Source organism: Macrobrachium nipponense, chromosome 5, assembly GCF_015104395.2.
Source record: "Macrobrachium nipponense isolate FS-2020 chromosome 5, ASM1510439v2, whole genome shotgun sequence".
NCBI classification, from domain to species: Eukaryota; Metazoa; Arthropoda; class Malacostraca; order Decapoda; family Palaemonidae; genus Macrobrachium; species Macrobrachium nipponense.
In genome coordinates, this window is record NC_061107.1 from 106320231 (window position 1) to 106346697 (window position 26467).

The window sequence follows — 26467 nt, forward strand, 5'->3', positions numbered from 1 at the left end:
AAGTATTCCAATCTCCCAATTGATTCATTTGATGGCGCTGCTAATAAAAAAAAAAGGCACAGATTCATATTGAAATTTAATTACTACCAATTGCAGTTCACTTGAGGTCTATATTAAATGCATTGCCTTTGCCTGCCGCCCTCGTCCATATAGTTTCAAAATCAAAATGTATTAGAGCTTTTTTTATATAAGCAACTCATACCAAGAACCGATGTCGTCATCACAAATGCTCTGAAATTTTATTCTTACAAAATGTTTTTGTCTTATAAGAACGAGGCTTCAGAAATTAGAGAGAAAAAAATCAAACAAGGAATCATAATCCATCATAACAGTCACACGAATTATCCGCCGATTCCTAATGCGAAACGAAGAAATCCTTTGAAAAATGTTTTTCCGTTGCACTTGTCCTTCAGGTTGTCTGGAAGATGAACTTTCCTTCTTTCATTGATTGAATCATGCATTTTTTAATCCCTAAGTGTATTTAATTTTCGTCATTTCAATTATGCTACCTTGTTTGCTATCCAGTAATCCTCTTTGATATTGTATAATTTTGCAACTAATCCTCATGGCTAATATCCCTTTGTCACATTAAGTCGTATTTCATTTGTATAATCCATGAAATAACATACTTATTATTCAGCTCTTCATTTGACCCCACAATTCTTTACCTTATTCACTTTCATCTCGGTTGTCAACTGCCTTCTTTGGGCTATAAATTAGTTCCATTTTTCATACAAACATTTCACGATAATTTTGCTAGGCTAACGCAAACCATCCTCTCGCTTTCACTCTCATTATCAGTGGTCAGTATCGACTATAAGTACCAACCACAGTATTTTCATCAGAAGTGTCAATTGGCCGGCGCCATTTGCAGCTGGGTGGGGAACGTAGTACGAGTCACAATTAGTGTTCATTTGCAGCTGGGTCGCGAACGTAGTACGAGATCACAATTAGTGTTTAATAACAGCTAAAAAGGTAAGCGTATCAATATTTGGAAAGTGTGAATTTGGATATGTAATATGGAATCTACTGGTCACTTTTTGCCATCTACGTATTGAATTGAAATGTTATGACAATTTACGTAAGATAACGGGATCCAATGATAAAAAAACCTATAATTATATATTCCCCTCTTTAAATTGGTGATAATCATGCAAAAGAATGGTTATGAAATCATCCTCTGCAACAAATATACGTCAAGATGTTTACGAATCATTATTACAAGAACTGATGACGTATCGCAGTACGTAAATGCCACTGCGTCCTTGAAAAATGTGCTGAACTGTGACATTAAAAGTAATTTTGCTATGCATGAGAATTAGCTTAGTAGAGCTCGCATAATATGTACAATACCTACCAGTTCCTGTTTTTAGAATTTTTAAAAAGTCAGTCGTCTACACTGTGAAAGTGTCAGGGTTTAACAGAGCTGGATTTATGTAAATCGTCTTTTACCAAAAGCTTTAGAGAGATATTTTTTGGTAACATTGCAGGCATTAAACCAGATGTAAATAATTAAAAGGAAAGGCTGTAATTCATTAGATGCTCTCGTTACCAAGTTGCAAGGAAAGAGAACCTCAAACGAGGCAAGATTTTGCAGTACTCATATTGGCTGCATTGATTTGTTAAGATTAAACTTTTTTTCTTAGACTGATTCTCAGCTGAAACATATCAAAGATTATTTGTACTTTCGTATCAGTAGATTTCCTTATGGAACGTTGGTTATATAGTTCTTTACATTGCTCGTGGGAAATTGCAAAGCCATTGTAAGGGAGGAATTTTCAAACTTTTAAAACTCATATGGTTATTTTTATAGATTCCGTTATTTATTCTGGACATCTCGTTACACTATTTTTTATTCGTAAGACTCAATGCACTACAATCCCATATCCTTACGCTATCTTCCACCTGAAATTTCTTGACTTAGCATGAACTACCACCACAAGAACAGATGAAGAAAGTCTTTACAAATCGAAAATATAATAATTGCAAAAATATACAGTATCTGTTGGTATATTAAGCGTTATATGAACAACTGCTGGTCACCTGCCATCCAGGGACAAATTAACCAACCACCTCTAGAACACTGACCTCCATTACATCTTCAATTAAAGCATTGGTCTGTCTACAGTAGTCTCCCTATTTATTGTGCAGAACTTTCCTGGGCAGGAAATGGAAATTTTTCTGTATTCGCCCCGATGGAAATTCTAGTGGTAAAAGATTTCAATACGATTGTCTCCTTTTTTTAATTTTTATTTTTGTTTTTATTTTTGTTTTTATTTTCTTATTTCTTCTCTATCTTACCTCTAAAATTTCCTGATTTGCAAGGCTGTTCCCAGATAATAATGACTTTCAAACCTTTCATTTGCAAGACTGTCAAGCAAACACAATGACTACTTACATGATAATGCAGTCATAACATTTGAGATATTCCCCACAAGCATCATGTGTCCAGCACTGTATTTCATTGTTATGTGTAATTCCATGGCACAACTCTAAAATCACTATCAATTAGTTATCCTTGTCTTCCATTACTTTTAGAACAACTTACTTTTTCAACTGCACTAAAACAGTCGAATGTGCACACTCCCCAACAAAATCTAAACTATCAACTTACGAATGCCTGCCATGTTATTTTCGTTTTCAAACTTTTACTAGCGTGTCCTCGTAGTCAGGGTGTCTACGGGGCCGAAAATACAGTAATTATTTGAATGGTGGCATTGTAAATTTGCATGATCATGTATATCATTATTTTTTACAACTATTTATTTATTTCTTCAACCCCTTATTCATGATTCAGAGAAGATAGGAATCCTGATTCTGTACTGAGCTGTATTCGCATGAGTTCTTCAATGGATAGGTCATAATAATAAAAATCACTCGGTTAAACTAAGAAATTATGTTTGCGGTGAAGAAAGCAAACATGATTCAAACAGCCTTTAGGTCGGGACACGAACTGGAAGGGGCTGCATCAAAGTTTGGAAAAACTCAGCCTCTCACCACATATTCTTTGAAACTAATTTGCATTTGACAATCGAACCATTTGAACGAGTCCTTTCATTTTCGCCATGAGAACTAGAATTACTTTTTAGTTCGATTGATCTGAATGTTAGTGTCATTATCATATATATATATATATATATATATATATATATATATATATATATATATATATATATATATAAAGGTTTTTTGCAATATATATATATATATATATAATATATATATATATACATATATATATATATGCACTTAAATATCCCGATCTTCATTATAAAAAATGTAGTGGACCATATTCCTGAATAGAACAACACACAAACGCAGAACCTATCTTATCTATCTTTACAATCAGTCCATCCCAAATAAAATAATATATATATATATAATATATATATATAGTTATATATATATATATACATTATATATATAGATATATATAATTATAATATATATATAATACACATTAACATATAATAATTAATAATATATATATATATATATATATATATAATAGATATATAATATAAATATATGTGTGTGTGTGTGTGCATGTGGTGGTGTGTGGGTTTGTTGGTTGTGAATATTTATGTACGCATAAACATTCGTATGAAGATCCTAATATTTATCAGAGTATCATTATATAGCGAACATTATCTGTTTACTTATAGAAAACAGACAATGTTACTATATATACACACACACACACACACACACACACATATATATATATATATATATATATATATATATATATATATATGTATATTATATATATATATGTGTGTATAATATATATATATAGTATACTCCTATATATAGCTATGTATACATTACATATATATATATATATATATATATATATATATATATATATATATATATCTATATATGTTCAATCAAATATACTGTAATTACAGAAAAGGGCTTGTAACATACTATCCTTCAAAAACCTGGATATGGGGAGAGAAAACTGTGAAAACAGTGAATAGTTAGATTGACATTAGTTCTTTAAACCTGGTAAGTTTTTAGATTTTTTAAAATATTCTATATCATCCATTCTAATGGCTAATTCAATTCACAATTTATTATAAGAATTCTTATAAAGTAATGACAGTTACCAATAGTTACATTTCCAAAATGTTAGTATGTTTCTTTTAAATGGATTGTAACAGTTGCTCGAAATAAGCTGGAGCTTTGTTACTTTGAACTGATGAAAAATATTGCGCCCATCTGTTTGAATCACTTGAATCTTAAATTATGCATTAATGCATAAGGTCAGTCCTCTTAGGAACAAGACCCTCAAATCTTGGCCATATTACTATACTCTGTTTTTTTCCATCTGTCCATCCGCCTGTGGTGTTTTTTGTATGGTAACACTGCGTCCCGGGCTTTAAATAGTTACGCTATGTGTAAGTTTTAGGTAAATAAAAGGATATCTGGGTGTACATTTGCAACTGAAAAGTGTTTTAATAATTTACTGTATGCGAATTACACCGTTAATATTCGAAATAGGATATTGTTATTATTGTTGAATGTAAGCTGAATGTAACTATCTAAAGCCCGGGACGCAGTGTTACCATACGCAAACACCACAGGCGGATGGACAGATGGAAAAAAACAGAGTATAGTAATATGGCCAAGATTTGAGGGTATAGTAAGTTATCTGTGAATACTTGATTCGTGTCCAGCGACGTTTAAGAAAATACTGGAATTTTATTTCTGTTATCTTTTTACCTAATTATTAACTTATTTTTTTAATAAATATAAGATATGGGATCTCCTCTTCCTGCATTTCCCTTTACCTCCTCTTACTTCCTCCTTTGGAAGATTGAATTTCAGTCAGTGGCCCCTTTGGTGGGCTTGTTTCATATGAACAGGGTTCATCGTCTGAATAATAATAATAATAATAATAATAATAATAATAATAATAATAATAATAACTGAGTGGTCAAAAAAGGTAATCTCCCGGGAAAAAAGTTGAAATTGACCCCTAGAAAATAAATATAAATATGATTGAAACGTAAAACAATAGGACAGAGATTTTCCTTTGAAATGTGTTTACTCGAGACAGAGAGAGAGAGAGAGAGAGAGAGAGAGAGAGAGAGAGAGCGAGAGAAATTTTTTGTCTAATGAAATTTACCATTGTAGCGATCTAGTGCATACAATAGCAATTGAATTGACAATTTGTAAATAGAATGTAACATGCTGCCTCACCTGCCGGAAATACGTGGAAGACACAGGGATGTTTTTGTTTACCAACCGCGTTGGTTCCCCAGCAAAGCAAGGTTCCGTAGTCGAGTTCTGTGTTTGGTGTGTAGCTGACGGTCGAATAGGTCCCAGACGACTGGATGTGACTCTGAAAAGAGGGAATTCGCCCATGATTTCAAGTAGGTAAAGTCATCGCTATCTCTGATGTGTATGCATGTACTATGTTTATACGATAGAGAAATGAGGGTTTAAATTCGATATATACGTCACTGAATGAATGAAAAATATAAGGACAAGTTTGATAATGTATGTATATATGCAATATATATATATATTATATATATATATATATATATATATATATATATATATACACACACACATATATATATATTATATTATATATATATATATATATATATATATATAGTGTACGAGTATATATGTGTGTGTATATATATATACATACATTGGCAAACCTGTCCTTATATTTTTCATTCATTTCTCTATCGTATATACATACACGCATACACATTACATACTATAGAAAACGTTGCTTAAAATCTAATAACAACGAGAAATGTTGGTATTAGAAAATAGGAGGTTTAGTGGTGGAAGAAACTGCGGCGAGTTTTTGGGTGTAATAAATACTCTGGCGAAAGAGAAGGTCTTGAACAGTTGTGAAGGAGGAGGAATAAGGTTGTGAATGAGGATGTAATTAAGAAAAAGAAGACAAGTGATAAAAAGTTAGAGGAGCCGACCAAAAGAACATAAGGACGATACACGACGCAGTGAATGCAAAGGGAAAGATTCGTGAATGCAATGGATCGTAGACTGAAATAAATTTTGGAAAATGAAATTTTATCAGAAGTAAATTTAGTCATAGGATTTGGTGACTTTCTGAAAGTGGAGGACAGAAGAAAGTTAGACTTAGGTGATAAGCAAATAGTGGGTTATCGTCATTTTGAGGACGTTTGTGAAATGACTATATCGGACATAAATAGGGCAATGAAGGGGCACAAGAATGGAAAGAGAAAAGTAGAGATTGAAAGTGAGATTTTCGGTAAAGTTCGCACTAATGAATTACCTGACTCCCACATTATTTGTAAAGTATGTCTGGATAATAGAAATATCAAGGTAAAAGGGGATATCGGTGTTTAAGATTTACAGTGAATAACTTTACTTAATGTACTAAGGAAGGGTTTTGACAGGATTTTCGTTGAAAAACGAAGACAAATGACTAATGGATTTATATATATGGAATGTAAGAGGCAAAGGTCCGGGCGAGTGGACTGACTGGTTACTGAAACAAAACGGATAAAGCTGTATGTGCCATAAAGGGACCTAGTCAAAGCGTAGGAAAGTACAGAAGATAATTTTTGATAGCGCTTGAGAGTTTCATGATAAAAGCAAAATGTCCTTTGACGTAGGAAGACAGGATAGTGATTGGTCTTGGACAAGCGTTTTTTTTTTTTTTTATGGCAGTTCAAGAAGTCAGAGAAAAGTGCACTACACATAAGGGCTAAGTTATGGGATAACTGAATGAACCATGAACGAAAGTATATGAAATGACTGATATTTACAGATAGAGAGTATGGGTAGTAAAGAAAAACTGTAGAAATCAGGAAAAATCTGGTTTTCCAAAGTGGAGAATTTTGAGAATAAATGTGCTCAAGAGTAAGGCTATGAGGGTAAAAGGAAACTAGGAAGACAGAGCAATGAATGCTACTATGGAGGATGGAATTTGGGTGTAAATATGACACCTGACGGCAGGATGAGAGAAAGAGAGAGTCGCAGAATAGTTGAACCATGGATGACAGCAGGAGTTTTATAAAGGGGTAAGTTCCCGCCAGTATTCTTTCATGGAAGTGAAGTTTCTATATTGAATATGACATAAATAAAAATGGTGCAGTCTATTGAGTAATGAAATTGCGTTGCATATTTTACATAAGAAGAAATGAGAGTGAGAAATGCAGAGACGCACTGAAGCGTTAAAAAGTTAAAGCCAGGAGATGGGCTATATCACAGTGTTTAGAGATGCTTGTGTCATTTGAAAGCAAAAGCTCAAAAAAATGTATACATCATTTACGGTAGGAGGGTGACCTGGTAAGAACCCAGATAATTGTGATAGTTTAATACAAAGGAAGGACCTTGATGCCCACTGGGAGAGAGTGTCAGCAGTGGAGATGAATGGTGCAGTACTTGTAAGGGATCAGACGCGCTGCTGAGGTTTTTCCACACCTGAACTCTATATCCAAAATTCATCTTTTTTAAAGTGGCAATAGAAATGCGCGACAATGTAAAAGAAAGCAGCAGCCTCAAATCTAAAAACTGTTTACCAGCATTTACCTGTGGAATGTCGACGCTTTCCCCACTGTTGTTGAATGTCCAGGTGAAAGCCGTCGGCTTCGGATGAGCCTCCAAGTGACAGGGGATGTTCACCTGCTCATATCTGGCAGCTCCGTGGTACACTAGCTGTCCCGGACGACACACCGGAGTATCTATTTTATGAAGCAGAAGGAGAGATATATGACATTATTTCTTCTCACTAAACAACTCTGGAGATGACTGCATAGTAGTTTTAAACGTCAAGCTTTGATTAAAAAATTCAGCTATAGCTGTGCTTCCTCTATTTTCTCAGCAACGCCCCATTTCTCTCAGAATCTAATATGAAGGCTCCAGGCGTTCGTAGGTTTTTGTCCTCGTTCCACTCCAACTAAAGAGACACTTTTGTTTTGGGCGAAATTGCGAGTTCACGAGTTTTACTAAAGCTATCAAACGTCTTACTTGTAAGCTGCGTGCCATTTGGACCACAGGAGAAATGGATTTTGAATTTCAAAACGAGAAGAAATGGGGTTGGGGAATCACTTCTGGCTGAAAACCTAGCTATATCATCTTCAACCCCCGAGGAAAGAACACTATTGGCTCCTTGCCAGAGATGAAAATGTGGTCATTTCTTTTCTTTTATTCTCTTGTCTTGTCTCCTAGCTGAAGAAAGGTCACCTTGAAGAGCATATCGTAGAACGCTAAAGTGAAATCGGAAATCGGCTTTGAGCGTTTGATAAATAAAAAGAATCTGATGGCTGATTATTTCATTTACGAATTTTGAAGTGAATAAGGGAAGGCATCGTGACATTAAGAAATATTATTTACAATTAAGATTGTTTTTTACTAAAATGAAATACTAACACAAACGAACAGTGGATGCTCTCTCAAGTAATCGGATTTGATATTGGTCAAGTAATTGTGCGTTCAGTGGGAAAAGGGAGAGCCACATAATATCAGTTAGAGAGAGAGAGAGAGAGAGAGAGAGAGAGAGAGATTTGTAGGTCATATTGGGTTATGGATTCTATACAAGATACTGAATTGGGGGAAGCATCAATCATCTCTCAATGAATGTAATATTTGCAAAATGAAAAAAAAAAACATAACTCTATTTAAATGTGAAGTATTGCTAGTTATGGAACGCATAATTGTCTCTGTTATGAGATGTAAGAAAGGCAACACATAACTGACAGAAATGAGAGAATATGATAGAGAAATCTGTCAGGTACGTGGTAGATGCACATGCACTTACATATAACTTCTACAGCCGAATTGCTTAAACCATAATTATAGTAATTATATGTAAAGGGATTATACCGATTACATCAAGGTAGTAAAGTACATATAAACAAATATATATTAAAAAGGTTGCCTTTTATAAAAGTACTGCGTTCCAGATAAACATTATGTCAACCTTGGAAAATCGTGTGTATATTTAAATATATATATATAATATATATATAGTAGTCATATCTGTATATATATATAGATATATACTATATAATATATATATATTTACTAACATATATTATCGATATTTACATATCTATATTTATAGTCATATACGTGTAATATATATATATATATATATATATATATATATATATATATATATATATATAAATATATACACATAATACTATAAAGAAGTAAAAAAGGATTATTCTTCCAGGCTTAATTCGTCTCAAAACTAAGTTAAACTCCCCTCCCCAAGGACAGCAAACATAGTGCCAGACCGTACAATACGCTTCGACAAATATTGACAAAATGCTGCCATCCTCTAGCAGAGCAAATACTTACACTTGACTTTTAACATGACGGCGTTGGAGGTGCCGTCCCCTTCGATGTTGGAGGCGACGCAGAAGTAGTTGCCAGAGGCCGTCCTGGCCACTCGCTGAAGAACCAGGCTCTGGTTGCTGATGATGACGCCAGCCGACACGTTGTGGTGGAGTTCGTTGCCCTGGAGCATTTGGAGGAGATACAAGAAGTAAATGATAAGCTGATGTGAAAGAAGTCAAACACACCTCCTCCAGAACTTAAATGATTAGGACTAAACGTAAAAATTCAAGTGACTAAACATGTAAGGCTAAATTACTAAACGTATAAGGCTAAATGACTAAACATATAAGGCTAAATTGTTAAACGTATAAGGCTAAATGACTAAACATATCAGCCTCAATTATTAAACATATAAGGCTCGATGACTAAACATATCAGGTTAAACTACTGAATGTATAAGGTTAAATAACTAAAAATATAAGGCTAAATTACCAAACGTAAAAGGTTAACTGACTAAACATATAAAGCTAAATGACTAAATATCAGGCTAAATTGCTAAACGTATAAGGTTAAATTACTAAACATATAGGCTACATGACTAAACATATCAGCCTAAATTGTCAAGCACATAAGGTTATATCATTAAACACATAAACCTAAACTACTTAACATATAACGCCAAATGACTAAAAATGTAAGGCTAAATGACTAAATCTCTAAGGTTAAATTACTAAACATATCAGGAATTGCGAAAGTAATCCAAGTTAAAGACAGGATGAAAATAACTAATCTGAATGGATCTTGACTCTTAACAATCCAGGATTGTTAAATATAGATTTAGGTAAAGTAACGATTGTGGTACTCGTTCTATGTTCTATTCTTGTCGATTTTTGTGGAGGGTGATTTGGAAGACATAGCAGTGAGTTATTTAAACATATGGAACACTGTGAAAAAATGATCGCTTAATCGAAAATGATGTGATTCAAGGTCATTTGTATGATACCAAGAAGATATAATTTAGGTTTAGCCGTATAACTTGATTCTCAATAAGCAAGTCCCGCCACCCCTCCCCAACGACACCTTACACATTCTGAATAATTTACCTCGTGCAGCCAGACGATTTTGTACACCCAAGGGTTGGCCTCTATGGAACATTCAAAATAGACGTCGTCGCCTTCTTCGATATTGCTTAGGTTCAGAGAGCGTCCTGGACGTATCTTTGTTATGGGCACATCTGGAAAGGAACAAGAGAAGAGTAAGTTTTTTTCATATTACACTCTGACGTTGGATGCTAATAAGACAATACTCTGCTTCGATTGGAGTTCTGAGGGCATGCAAGAACCTCACTGGCGAGTTTCAAAACATCGTTCTCATTTTGCGGCACGAATCTAGACCTTGGCACGATTTACGTTCCTGTTATCATCCTGTTTATCGATTATAATCGTTACATATATCCAGGTTTTGTAACGGATAATAGGCATAGAGAGTACTTGGTGCATTTTGAAAATTTTATGATTTCTACAATAATTTTTTCCCCATTTTTATATTTCTCAGTTATGTTATTATTATCTAAATCTTCAGCATTATTATTTTGTCATTATTTTTCAAAGGAGGCACGTGGTCCCCACCCCCTCTCCCCTCCCCCCACGAATCCGCTAGTGGCAGGAATGAAGAAATTTCAATACGATACAGGTACGCAAATACAATAATAGAAAACTTGGATTGTGGGAAATATTCTTTCAATTAATTTACCGATATGGTATACAATTATTCTCGCACAAAAATACACGCGTGTCGGGGAGAGAAATGTTGAGGGAACTAAATCAATTGTTGCGAATGTGCGGAACTACGAAACATTGTTCAGCAGCCATCACTGAGGTAATGATGGAGCAGAAGAGGAAGCTCATCGTGGGTTTCTTCCAGGACTCCCCTCTGATTTGCTTCGTATTTTCAAAAACATTTGTTTCAGTTTCTCAGTTGTTCAAACATCCTCTGTATTTTACCGCCGTGAAAACTGCATTTCCAGAAACATATAAACTCCACAGCCTCATCATTCGTTTGTAACTGAATGTAACTGTCAGTATTCATCCTGTTTTTAGATGTCATAAACGGCAGTTCACGGACGAAAAATGGAAAATACTTTTGATAATGCGTAGTAGTTCCCAGCATCAACAACACACACGCACCCACACATACACACACACACACACACGCACAAACACACTCACACACACATTCACACACATACACACGCACACATATATATACATATATATATATATAATATATATATATATATATATATATAGAGAGAGAGAGAGAGAGAGAGAGAGAGAGAGAGAGAGAGAGAGAGAGAGAGAGATGTGTGCGTGCACATTTCTTTTATATAAATGGTGACAGGCACACTAATGCAGAGACAGTCAGTCAGACAGAATTAGTTATTATGATGCCCTGCATAATTTTTACATTTGACCTCAGTTGTTGTTAACTTTAGAGGACGCAGTTTGAAAGCAGAGAGGAACATCTTTTGTTGCTAAATCGAGAGTTTCTAGTGTTAAAAATTTTCATTATTATTATTAATACATTGCAAGCTAAGAAGCGACGCTAGTTGGGAAGGTGGAATGCTTCAAGCCCAAGAATCACAAAAACAGACCAGCCTAGTATAGAGAAGGGAATAGGGAAAAAAATATGATATATGAAAGGAAAATAGCAATAAAAAAGAATATGATAAATGAATAAATAATGAAATATAATTTAACAGTAAATAAGCAAAACTGCAAAGTAAAATCAATATGGGACATACAATACAGATTTGCATCAAGTACGAAAACTTGAAGTTCGAACTTGTCAACATTATGGCCACAGCAGATGTAGATGTAAAACGTCTATAAAAATGTGTACTATTGAACCTCTAAGGAGGCATAGAATTCGCTGCACACCTGATTCTACGTGGTAGATGATAGTTCATGAAAGATCTAAACACAAAGGATGATCATAACTATTGAATATGCTATACAGCTTGCACGGTGAGCTAAAATCAAGATGAAGGATCTTGTTAGAACTCAAGATTTTTGTCCGCAAACTTAAGACTCAAGTCAGCTGCCGAATACCACCGAGAGGAACATTATTTAAACACACAAGAATGAAAGACTTGAATTTTTGTAAGACGGATGGCTCTCCAGATAACCCTGAGTCCTTTCAAAATATTTTTGGGGGAGAGGCCATTTTAAGAAGAGACTGATGAGATATACATGTGTCTCATATGTGAAATTGTTTGAGTTTCCCGATTTACAACTGATGCTCATAGTCAATATGATTCACTGTATTACTCTAATGCATGCCTTATTTTTTCATCGTTCTTTGATATATTCTTTACATAATACTTTCTCCTATCTGTCCGCCAATATTAACAACGTTAATATTGGGATTTCATCGCGAACCAGACCACTTACGAACAGATGCGTCATTATAAAGTCAGTATAGAAACCAAGTAAAAAATGCACCAAAGTTTCTTCGACTCAATCGAGTTTTCTGCACAACGTATAATGCTGTAAAAAAACTTTATCCACTGCCTATGAAAATCTCAGGCGCGGCCCACGTAACTTTCAGTCACGGCCCGTTAGTGGCCTGTGTTCTTGGTACCTGTAGTGGTGCCAGACGCACGAATATGACTAACTTTAACCTTAAATAAAAAGAAAAAAAAGTAATGAAGTTAGAGGGCTGCAATTTGTTATGTTTGATGATTGGAGGGTGGGATGATCAACATACCAATTTGCAGCCCTCTAGCCTCAATAGTTTTAAAGGTTTCAGGGCGGACAGAAAAAAGTGCGGACAGACAGACAAACAGCCATCTCGATAGTTTTCTTTAAAGAAAAGTAATATGACTTTTGAGAACGTTTTATTAGGCGCCCGACCTTTCCTACCGTCTGTACTCCTCTCTATCAAGAAATATAGATCATGCTTATTGAAGCCTCTTTTCGTATATCTTGCCGCAATTTACGACGTACGAAAGAGAAGCAGAAAGGGCAAAAGATAGAGAAAGTGTGTTATTGCTGGGGGGGGGGGGGGGGTAATAGAGGTAGCAGGAGATATATCTGATGAACGATTTAAGCAGGAAGGGGTAAGAAGCTATGATCGAACTCGAAGTTTTTTCTTTTTTTCTTTTTTTTCTTTAATGATCGAATGTTAGGTACAGATTTTGGGGGTGTACTTCGCTCCTAGGACATACACTAATTTCTAATTTGTCGACTGTTAGGGCGACTGCAGCTTTCCCGAATTAAAAATAATAGCAAAGAATTTTTTAAAAAATTTTTCTCATTTGTTCTTTATCCCTTTTGAAAGAAAATCCATCCAATAACTAGGTACCAAACTAAAAAAAAAAAAAAAAGCAATAACGTTCCTTTCCTTACCCAGTAGGTGGTTGGAGACCACTAGAATTGCTCCATAATGACTACGGTGAGAAACTGAGAGAGAGAGAGAGAGAGAGAGAGAGAGAGAGAGAGAGAGAGAGAGAGAGATCTAAGAATCTTTTTTCCATCACTATGAATGAGTATCTCCACTTAACGTGATGAGAGGGATTAGTAGCCACTGCAGAGAGCCATCAAGAATACAACTGACCACTGCAAATCTTGCTCCATAAAAATCGAGAGATCTTTAACGCTGAATGTTTCTAAATCGCCTTCTCAGTCAGGCAATAAAAGAAGAATGAGGGAAAGAACATGAAAAACGAGAAGGAAAACACATAAAAAAGAGCGCGATTCAAAGAGAAGGAAGAATGACCACTGCTTACCGTTCCCGGAGCGCTATGAAGATATCACCGACAGCTAAATGGGCTCTGTTTTAAACGGATCTCATTTGGTGATGGATGAGACATTAACATGTTAATTAAAAGAGAGAAGTACGCTGAATTCATCTCCATTACTGCCTGAATTGCTTTTGTTTGATTGCAATTTCACTCCTATTGTACACTTAATGATTTTCGTAAATGACGATAATTTTCTCTTCAGAAATGACTGGGAATATTTGAACGGTTTTTTTCACTTTGATAAGGGGAAGTTTTATAAACACACACACACACACACACACACACACACACACACACACACACACATATATATATATATATATATATATATATATATATATATATATATATATATATATATGGAGATACAATCCACAATGATGTAAAATCCTTCTGTAGTTTAAAATATATATTTCTTGTACAGGAAACTAATAGCTTTCTTTCGACCATTATCTGTGGTTTTGTTCACTAAAATGTGATATATCACCTCAAGGAACTGACATGTAGGAGCACAAACATACTTTATAATAAATAAATATATATATATATATATATATATATATATAATATATTATATATATATATATATATAAAACATTTTTTATATATAGATATTATATAATATATAGTAATATATTATATATATTAGAGGAGAGAGAGAGAGAGACGAGAGAGAGAGAGAGGAGAGAAGGAAGTGAGAGGAGAGAGAGAGAGAGAGGCGCTGCAAGCAAAAGAAGCAGATAAAAATGTAAGAAACAGTATCGCATATTCATGGGAATGAAAAAACTTCGTGCGCAGATCCTGACCGGTTTCGGCTCTAGATCTTGGCCATTTTCACATGACTTACACAAGTCCGGTATATCATGACGTAAATTGCGTTATCACATTATATATAGTATATATATATAAAACTTAAAGATTATTCGAAGATCCTCAGTGTGTAAATAAAACAGAATCCCACACACACACACACGTGCACATACATACACCCACACACACAGACACACACACACACACACACACACACACACACATATATATATATATATATATATATATAATATATATATATATATATATATAGTATAATACAAGCACACATATGCACGTGCTTGTTTGTGTGTGTATACGTATTTGTGTGGGACAGTTTTAATGTGCGCTCTGATGATCTTAAAAGAATCTTCACGTTATCATGTCGAGAAAAATCTAAGCAAGACAGCATCTGCTAAAATCTTATGCAGACAAGATAAAAGAAAAAAAATAATAAAATAAAAAAAAAAACCTTGAGAGCGGGAGAGATTAAAGAGGAAGAACAAGGAGGACCTGGAACAATGGGTTTTAAATCGACTTGAAATGATAAATCCCGGGTTCTCAGACTTATCTTTCTGACGTAAAAGGAAATGACGTTTTCACGAACATAAGATAAATCTGACATCAGCTTTGTTTTGGATATGGGAAGACGACATGTTAACATCTACAAAATCACGGTAGTTTGTGAATAGGTTAATGGGCTTTTGGAATAATAATAATAATAATAATAATAATAATAATAATAATAATAATAATAATAATAATAATAATACTAATAATAATAATCAAATGATTATTATTATTATTATTATTATTATTATTATTATTATTATTATTATTATTATTATTATGGATTATAATATGGACTCCTAAGGAACAGGATGCAACCCGGAGCCCCACACTAAAAATACCACCCAGTCGAATTGGAGGACTGTGATAGAGCAAAAAAAAAAAAATAATAATAATAAATAAATAAAAAAATAATATTAAATTTTTCTTAGCCGCAATAGCTATTACTGAGTCGTCTCCGAATTTAAAGGGGATGGGATTATAGCCATCGTCCGTCGTTCACTCGAATTCTTATTTCCATTCATATCTTTTTTCTGCTCACTTTGCTTTATTCGCACTTTTCCCCCTTTTTTTATTCTTTCTTCGATCTCGTTTATTAAATATACATTCTTATGTTTATGTCGGACCATTTCGTCACCACCTTGTATCGAAAGTGCTCTACACGTCAACGCTCTGGTTTTGTATTAATACTCATATACAGTTTTTATTCCGGTAAAACATCTGATTTCCTCTGAATACATTTCATAGTAATGACTTCCCGCTCTGAAGGCACTATAGTAGATTCACATCAACCATGCATTTGATGTCTAGGCCAGTCCCTTACGACGCTCCTGATTGGCCGTTGGTAAGGCAATCACAGGACTGGAAACTCTCAGTCTCTCGAGAGAGTTCACATAAGCGGGGTGTGTGTTCCACCTCTCCTGAGGGACACGTCTTTCAAAAGTATTCCTCAGGAGAGGTGGAAGATATATCCTGCTTATGTGAACTCTCTCGAGAGACTGAGAGTTTCCAGCCCTGTGATTGCCTTATCAACAGCCAATCAGGAGCGTCGTTAGGGACTGGCCTAGACATCAAATGCACGGTTGATGTGTATCTAATATAGTACCTTCCCCATCCTTATACTCCCCCCCCCCCCCCCCCCCCCCCCCCCCCCCCCCCCCCCTTCTCTCTCTCTCTCTCTCTATCAACTCCAACAGCCCCCCCCCCACACCCCTTCCTCCGTCTCCTCTCTCTCTCTCTCTCTCTCTCTCTCTCTCTCTCTCTCTCTCTCTGTGAGGAACACGCACGAAACTATCCTTAAATAACCAAAAAAATAACCGAAGGCATCAATAAATCTTGAGGATGAATGTAACCATGCCTTCCACAAGTCAACAAACGCCAATATCCCCGTAATAAAAAGTCAATAAAAAGGGAGAAACGGAGGAGAAGGGGCATCAAGAATCTGCCAAAAAGGTGTTTTATGGCCGCTATCACCTCTCGAGTGGAAGAAGTAGCTCGCCTGACCGTGTGAAATGACAAACGCCAGGGTGTTCGTAATTTCCGTCCATTATTTGTATATTGTCTGGGCGACAAGGCTGGAGAACCCAGGTAAAAAGCCTCTCTCTCTCTCTCTCTCTCTCTCTCTCTCTCTCTCTCTCTCTCTCTACTTCTTCTTTTTCTTCATTTTTTGAAATTTAATTAAACAGATTCACCATGACGCCCACATCTATTTGTATTACGAAGAGATTGCAGAAAACGTGAATACAATATATACTTATCTCTCAATCGTAACTTTAATTACATTAAAATCAAAATTACAATTTAAAAAAGTCATTGATGCATGAAATAAACACAGATGCGCATATTCACACACACACACACACACACACACACACACACACGCATATATATATATATATATATATATATATGTGTGTGTGTGTGTGTGTGTGTGTGTGTATGTGTGTGTGGGAGGAGAGTGTATGTCTGTGTGTGCGTATTATCCCTTCTGTTATAGATATTCTTACAAAACATGTTCCAACTCTGAAGGTAAAGGTGAGCGCCGTCTGCTGGATTGATAGGCTAATCAGTCTTGGGGTTACATTCCAATATCGGCTACTTGTCATTCTGAGCCAATTCTTACTAAATTACCTTTTCATATTTTTACAACAGGGATATTGAATAGATCCAAAGAATCCTGAATAGTTTTACGAGTATCCAGGGTGGTTTTGCCTATCATTTTATAAATGAGACTCGGGGCGTGCTTTTAACTGAACCCCATAGGTGTTCTGCTATTTAAGTTTAGTCGATACTTAAAAATGAACTAACATTTTAAGAATTTATATCAGGCTGCACCATCTACCAATCATTTCCTGTTTTTAGTTTTTCATTTCAGTGAGGTCTGCATATTTAATTCCTAAACTGTATTATCCTTCTGGACAGCTTAATTTGTTGACAGGGGCAAAAGCATACATGTAGCATGTTTTTCTTTAACCTAAATCTTTATCTAATCATCCTTGATTCTAATAGTCAAGATCTATTCAGAATAGCTCTTTTTTCGCCAGACTTTAACTTGGATTACCTTCGCATTTCCTTATATGTTTAGCAATTTATGTTTAGAAGGACATGTGCTTGACCTCTTTCACAGCTGTTGGTTAAATGTCAGGGGAGAGTTGTTGTTCTTGTTATTTCATTATTCTTATTTTTCTCTTCCAGAAGGCATTTTCCGGAATCATTTAACGATTTGAATTTGTTGCAGTTATTCACTCTCTTCTTATAAAATGTTAGAGTTATCATCATAACGGAGATGTTAAGAAGGCCATTAAGAGATTTACAAGTCGAGTAAGTTATTAAACTTTGGTAAAACCAAGTCTATATCCAGTATTGAAATAAGCACCCTTCCTACAACTCTTTAATCACGGCCACAATAGTACGTATTATAAGCGGTCGGCTTTCATTAGCATACTAATCGATATGTAGAAAGTTTGGCCTTGTTAATGTTGTTCTACATGACAAAGGGTTTTGTTACATAATTCCCAAAGCCTGCAAGTCCTTTCTAATGCCATTCCGGACTGCTGGATTCCTGCTGGAGGATAGCAACACAATGTGTCCGCTTTATTCTCGATAATAGCACCGATATCATTCATGAAGAACCCCTGCTATCATCAAATAACGACATCTCTCTCAGTGGATTCGCATCATGAATTAACAGAGGGGATACGATGATAGTTATTAGTCCCTGCTACAGTCAAACTGAAAAACATTCTTCATGCCTTCAGCTTCTCTTTGGACTTCGTCTCATTACCATTTATTTCTTTTTTATATGTAATTTTGTGACACATATCTTCACTCTGTTATATTCTACAATTTTTTTTCCAAAATACTTTATGTTATGACGAGTAATTAGGTATTCACGTTTTTCCCGCCTTTAAAATGCAACCGAGAAGTGTTGACAGGAGAAGCATGCAAAACTAGAGCCGAAAGAGCTCTCATCTTGAAGGGTTTTATATATATAAATGATAAAAGGGAACAGGACTTGGACTACAATACTACGATTTCGTGCCAACTGCTAAAACAAGAGAAATGAAGAGGATATTTCCCAGTGAATAAACATATTGGTAAAAGGAAGACTTTCGAAACCTTATATAAACTTCTAGGAACCTAAGAATGCAAAGTTTTCCTGAGCCAAAATAGGTGAAAGGGTAAACTGTAATCAGAATGGGATTCATGATTTGAGACTGCAGGCAAAATCTACGTACTATATTCAGTCTTGAAGAGTTAAACCTACAGTAAATCTACTCCTTTGATCACACTTTTGGTGCTAACATGGCTTATTGAGACTGCTGTGGAGACCTTCCGTTATGCCTGCTTCTTTTTCATGGCGAAAGACTGATTTTACACGTTTCCTGCTGGGGTTAACTAAGAGTTTTGCCTCTCAGACATAACAGTGGACATTTTACATTGACCTTTCCTGCCTTTAGCACTGTGATTCTTTCCATGCCAGCAAAGAGTTTATTCCACAATTTTACAGCCGAGGATTGAAAAACTCGAAATGTCGTGTCGTTTTCAACTCACTTGCTGAACTCTCTTCTATTCGTGCTGATATTCAGCGCAGCTTTGCGTTCTTGTATTCTTACATTATCATATTTTATTTGTATGATTCTGATCCCGATACATTTTGTAAAAGCAACTTTTTTCTTTATACTCTGAAATAGTCTCCTCAAATCTGTTCCTTTTTTTTTTATAATTTTTGCATATTTCTATTTTGCGTTTCTGTGAGGTTCACGCATTTTTCAAATTAGTATCAAGCGACATCAATATTTATTCCCTGTTTATACTGGCATTGTTAGGCAAATCTATGATAATCATTCATTGGCGCGTCAAAAAATAATTCACTATTTTCATACTATATACAAACGCCAATATTTTCCTTTTTAATTATTTACTTAACAATTTTTGATGGATAGTTCATATTTATTCCTTTAATTTATGGGTTTTCGTTTCTGTCAAGTGGAAGGTAACAAACAGAATGAGAACGTTTAATTGTACTAGAGCATACTATGAGCATAAATAACGTCAAGGGTAAAAGAAGACTGCTTTAAAATACTTTTTACACACACCCATATATATACGTGTGTATATATATATATATATATATATATATATATATATATATATATATATATATATATATATATATATTATATATATGCACAGGTGTGTGTTTGTGTGTGTTCGTGTGTAAATGTGTATATACTATGCATTACATTTATAATATTATATATTTAAATATATATATATATATATTATATACTATATATATATATATATATATATATATATATACATATATATAGATATTATATATATATATATATATATATCTATATATATATATACATATAATATTTATATATATATATTTGTTTTTATATTTACATTCATATATACATATATATATATATGATATATATATATATATATATACTATATATATATATAATTTATATAAATTATATTTCGGGGCGAATCCTACTGTCGGCGAGTTCAGTGTGATGATTACAACAACTATGTCGGGAATTTAATTTTCCACGATCAGGTAGTATATCCAGGGTAGATACAACAAGTCCGGGATTAATTTTTACGTCAAAATCGTTCCAATTGGAGATCGTTCACCTTTTACCCAAAACATCCATCGCATGATCGTGATGCTCAAAATACAGTCACTCATTTTTATTAATATTACCTCCAGTTGAATCACTTTCCATTAAGTAAGCTTAGCTCATTTTTGTCTGAATTGCATCATCCGTCATATTATGACATTTGATGTTTTGAGCTCCTGAATTTCGGTGTCAATTTATCCAAAGAGAAAATCACTGATTAATGCAGAGGATAGAAAAACGAGGTCAATGCTGGATACACGATTTAAAGGAAATGTTAGAATTAATGTAAGAGAGATAAAACACCAAAGGAAAATGTCTAAATAAGAACAATTAAGTATCGATGAAAAAATCGATGTTATATGGTTAAAATAAGATCAAAACTTTAGGAAATCCACATCGGAATTATTATGAAGTGAAGAGATTAATGTCTGTGCATGATTATTTGAATCCAAAAGGAAGAAGCTAAATTCTAAGAGAAAAAACAAGTGGATTAAAAAAAGAAAAGAAAATGTATCCTTTCAAGAAGCAACGGTCTTGTGATGAAACGAAAACGTAGAGTTCATATGAATGATTAAATGAAAGGAATAAGAGATTCAAAGACAAAAGAGCAATTGGGTTTGATGGATATTAGCAAAACATTGCAACAGGTGCAACGTTAGATGTGAGTTGCATGGTGCACGGACAAAATCACACCAACATATATAATTTCAATGAAATCGAAGGCCCACAATACCCGAGAATAATGATATTCAAAATGTAACTGCGAGATGTTCGCAACAATGACCAAGTTCGTAAGTCTGAATTCGTAATTAAAGACTGCCAGTCTCGATGAATTCGGAGTAGATCATCAAACTAACAGATATTGGTGATCACCTATTAAATTGACAAGTTAGAATTGTAGGCAAAAGAGGACAAGTATTGGAACGGCCCAAAGTTATTCTTGACTTTACTTATTGAACCTCGTTATCTAACGTGAAGAAAGAACTGTGTATATGGCAAACCTTTTAAATCTTAATTTGGTATATATAAAAAAGAAACGTTTTACTGTGAACGACGAAAAACACAAATGTTCTTATACGTATGCGATGTGAACTAAGACAATAACAGCCTCATTGGTGTTGAATGAGTTAGTTAAAACAAGCATTACGGCAGAAAAGAAATTGGATCTAACTTGTACGAAGGAAGTGTCAAAGCGTTGAGGTTGGTCACACATCCAACAGGATCACCCAAATTCAGCGAGAGTTTGGGGGCGGGGGGAGTGAACCAAGAAAAGGCGAGTAAAATAAAAGCCATTGGGGAAAACAACCGACTAATGCAAGACTGTAAAAAAAAAACACATAGAGAAGATTATCAGATATTGCACTCTCTTCCACACATTTCATAATGGATAACTAAAATCGTCCTTATCAGTATCGCATAGCGAGAGAGAGAGAGAGAGAGAGAGAGAGAGAGAGAGAGAGAGAGAGAGAGAGAGAGAGAGAAAGAGTGGTTTGGTCAAGAGCATTTCTACAGAACGAGATGAAAAACTCACAATAGATATCCAGGGTCCATTTGTCAACAAGAGGCGGCTCGTGCAAGTCTGGCGACTCGGCGCTACACTGCAGCAACTTCCCGGCGTCGGAGACTCTTGGAGTCCATCGCAGTTCGCTGGTCGTCACATTTCCTTCATGGCTTGTCTGGCGGAGAGACGGAGGCGATATAGACAAGATTTATAGTGTATTCCCGCTCCTCCATGGCAGCTAAACCACTGTGCGATAGTTCATATCCCCCCAGCAAGGACTAATACTATTTAGATAAGATTACATGATGTGCTAGTAAATTCAATCTCGTGAAAAGCAGTTTGTGTCATAAAAATCCACAATTACAGAGTAAACTATATGACTGGGTAAAATACAACATAATTGTCGATTTTTATTTCATATACAATAAATGATGTTTCATCCAAAGCTTCATTTTGCGTGTTAAAAGTAAAGCTGGGAACGAAATGGATATTTCTTGCTCAGCTGACGTCGCTTTCCAAAAGCATTTGTGATGCTTGTATGGTGTAGTGCTTGCAATATACTTGGCTCCAAAACACCATTTTCTACATACGTGCCATTTCAAGCGGACTGTTGCCCAACAAACTGGCAGGGTATGACGTCATAAACTTGGCATTGCGTGAGCAAGGGACATTTTATTGCTTGGCGTGCTTGCTTGCCTTTTAGAACATTATTAATTAAGTGTTCAAAATAAGGGGAAGGGTCAATGTTTTTCACCCGCACAGTGAACATATATAATATAGTTAAATTAATTTTCTCTTCGTCAAAACAGTGTATTATCTTTATTAAAGGAAGCAGCGCCTGTTTATAATTCTTTATAAAGAATGCGGTTATTCATATGCTTGGGTTCATACACATAAACAAAAAAAGCATTCAAAGAAGTCTTAGTTACCATTCTAGTATACTTAATTTCCCATAGTTTCAATGGTGATCGTATAACTTCTATGTGAGTATTATATTTCAATTCTCGTAGGTGGGATAAGACGACGATAAGTTTTTCAGTATCAAATGCGAACCGAAAATCAACATGAGGACGTGTTCTGAAAATTTGTCTATATCGTAATACTATTAAAAAAGATAAAAAAAATATAAACTTAAACATTTGCACAACTCAAAACAACAGCTTGAGCTAAGCAGTGAGTTAACTCGGCATCTGATACTTAGCCCGATTGTTTTATGAATTAGTAACGTCATCATTTAATAATGGTAGGGTTAGTAATGTCACTACATAATAATGGAAGAGAACCAGAAGGGCACATAAAATAAGAAACGTATACATATCCCTGCGAGAAATATACAAAAGAATCCAATATTTATTTTCTTTAGAACATGAATGTTTGCTGTTACCGCTGCACTCTGAGCTGTTGTAACATCTGAGATGCGAGTTACAACGGCATATCATCATCATCATCATCTTTATCCCTGTTCTCACCCTCTGAGTCTCCTTACTTGACTATCAATTGCTTGTTTGCCGAATAGTCACCCCCCCCCCCCCCCACCCCAACCTTTTTTTTTTTTTTTTTTCTAGTTTTCGCTTCAGATTTAACCACTTCTATATTTACAGTTTGGCTATTTTGATTTAGAAACAGGGAAGGAAAAGTGTGAACAAATATTTTTCGCTTAAGCTTTATACGTCAAACCTAATAACCCATCTGACAAAAAGAAGAAAAGAGTTACTATTATCACTCTTTCTCAGACAACAATAAAAATATGATCCCGAGTAACAGCAGTAATTTTTTGCGTAAAACCATTGAGAGTTTAACAAAATCAGTAACATTTAATGAAATGCTTCAAACTAAATTTGATTTACTTTTGTTCAGGTAAAATGAAAATGCGAGCAGGACCACCGACCTTTTCCTCATGAGTTGTGAGTATCTCTTCTCCCAGCATCCAGGTGATTCTGGCTGCCGGTCTGGCCCCTGCCGTCTGGCACGCCACGTCGTAAGGATTGTTGGCACTCAGCGGGTCTCGACTGGTCAGAAGGCGGACCCATAAAGGTGGAACTGAAAACACAAGAATGAAACAAACGATCAATATTTTGCAGAACGAATATGGCAATGTGTTACATGGTGTTATTCCGCCTCATATATCACTAGAAACTCAGAGAGCCTTTGGCCATAAACGCTGGTCATTTCAAGAGATATACAAAAGACATCACTTACAACTCATATCGAGGGAAACTGTGGTGATCAGAGGCACCGTGAGATTTGTGTTAGAGGCTTTACAAGTCAGGGTACGATCGAGGTCTTGCCTCGTCAGCCGAGGGACAAATAATGTGTTTGAGACCTGATCTAGCGTCGAGACTTCTGAGGTCATATCCAGGAGGGTATCTCCTTCCCACCAGGTCACTCTTGGAGGTGGCGATCCTCCGCTGGCTCGGCAGATCAACCGAAGGTCATCGCCTTCATTGTAAGGTCCGACAATGCTTCGCGCCTCCACGTTAAGATCAGTGAATATAGATAATCTTCTCGGAGGAACTGTCAGAGAGAGGAAGATTAAATAGTAATTCTGGGTAAGAAATATGATGGCATGAAAAGAGGAGGAAATTCGGTTTTAACAAAAACTCCCATGCATTATTTCGCCAAAATATTCATATATTAATAAAAACTATGAAATTTAGAAACGATATGGACTATAGTGTATTCTGAATAGAATGGATGGAGGAAAGGGATGCAAAACAGTATAATAAACGGAAACGCTATCTCAAAAAATGTCCGTTACTTCAATCTCATTAGACTAACAGAGGATTATGACTCTTTAAATGGACTGCATGGCTAGAGTAAAAAGTTTTTTTTTTTTACTGTTGCTTTTAGTATATTGCATGAACATATGATTAAAGTGGATGTGTTCATATAACGTGACAAAGAGGAAGTCACAATTCTTTATGGAGCTATTTGTCGCAACTTACGGAAGCCTTCTTTACCTAATACAATGAGATGACAAAAAACTGAGGGCGCAATGCAAATAGAAACTCAACATTTCCCGACTATATCGTCAAAATGACTCTGTAAGGATGATCATAATGGATTACCTTAGAAGGTTGCCTTTTATAATATCTTTTCCTTTGAGATAAAACTATATCCAAAATGATTATTTATCCGACAGAACAAACAATTCACTGATCTTCAAGACACGACGACGGGAAAATCAGTAACACAGTCGATGCGTAAAAGTCACTTTAGTTAATTTTATTGAATCATGCCTGCTTCATCTATTTAGTGCGATGGGACTCTATGGAAGTCCAAGAACAGTGGAAATTAACGAGGACGGAATATGCACAAACGGATGAAAAACTTTAATAAAAATTGAAAGAAAAAAAAAGATTATTCGTATTTTTCTTGTAAATATTAAGTAGCACTGATATGAAAACAGGTTCTTGAGAGCAGGAATTGAGTGAAAGATTTCAAAGTGCAACTCAAACAGCGGGCAGGGCCGGATGAGAATTTGAAATCAAATAGGCTGGAATTGTATAGGAAAGTCATATTAAGCATGAATATTTAATGATCTCAATTTCTTTACGGACGTGGATCACAATTAAATTGCTCGTGTATCTCAAATAAGTTGTCCTTTTGAGAATTTATTTTTTAAAAAAACTCGTGTATCTCAAATAAGTTGTCCTTTTGAGAATTTATTTTTTTTAAAACTCGTGTATCTCAAATAAGTTGTCCTTTTGAGAATTTATTTTTTAAAAAAACTCGTGTATCTCAAATAAGTTGTCCTTTTGAGAATTTATTTTTTTTAAAACTCGTGTATCTCAAATAAGTTGCCCTTTTGAGAATTTATTTTTTAAAAAACTCATGTATCTCAAATAAGTTGTCCTTTTCGGAATATGTATTAAAAAAAAAAAAGATTATCACGACGGAATACAATGAGAGACGAGACCGTGAGACAGAGATGAGAATAGTATTTTTGATAATCTCAACTTCGCTACTGCCGTCACCAGAAGCGCTTGAAGACCAAAACTCAGACGCGGGATCGGGATTAGAACTGTGAGATGGGAAGCTGGAGATCATCGGAGATTTGTGGAAGATGAAACAAAGGCAAAACACGAATGGCAGAATTGAACAGAGAAGCCTTTTGTTGCTGGAGTTAGCGACGAAGGTGATGAGCACGAAAATGAACTTTTATCAAAGAACTTAAAAATGAATTGGTCATTTTATAGGGAAAAATGTAATTAAAATATTCCTTTTATTGAGATGGCTAAGAAATTTCTTTGGAATTCTTTAACCACAGATTTTCAAAATGAGAACTGGTAATTTTTGATGTACAGTAAGTCTATTGCTACTTTAATACAT

General features: G+C 35.0%; 1 protein-coding gene across 1 annotated transcript in view; it reads right to left on the minus strand.

Moving 5' to 3' along the window:
* The window catches only part of LOC135215570 (neural cell adhesion molecule 1-A-like), a 336733-nt gene that overhangs the window by 16479 nt on the left and 293787 nt on the right, over nucleotides 1-26467 (minus strand). Inside the window, exons 4-10 of the mRNA XM_064250428.1 lie at nucleotides 24335-24649; nucleotides 24024-24175; nucleotides 22166-22310; nucleotides 10413-10543; nucleotides 9331-9490; nucleotides 7555-7706; nucleotides 5212-5353 (exon numbers count right to left, since the gene is read on the minus strand). Of these exons, the coding sequence (XP_064106498.1) occupies nucleotides 5212-5353; nucleotides 7555-7706; nucleotides 9331-9490; nucleotides 10413-10543; nucleotides 22166-22310; nucleotides 24024-24175; nucleotides 24335-24649 (1197 nt within the window). The remainder of the gene's footprint in view (nucleotides 1-5211; nucleotides 5354-7554; nucleotides 7707-9330; nucleotides 9491-10412; nucleotides 10544-22165; nucleotides 22311-24023; nucleotides 24176-24334; nucleotides 24650-26467) is intronic.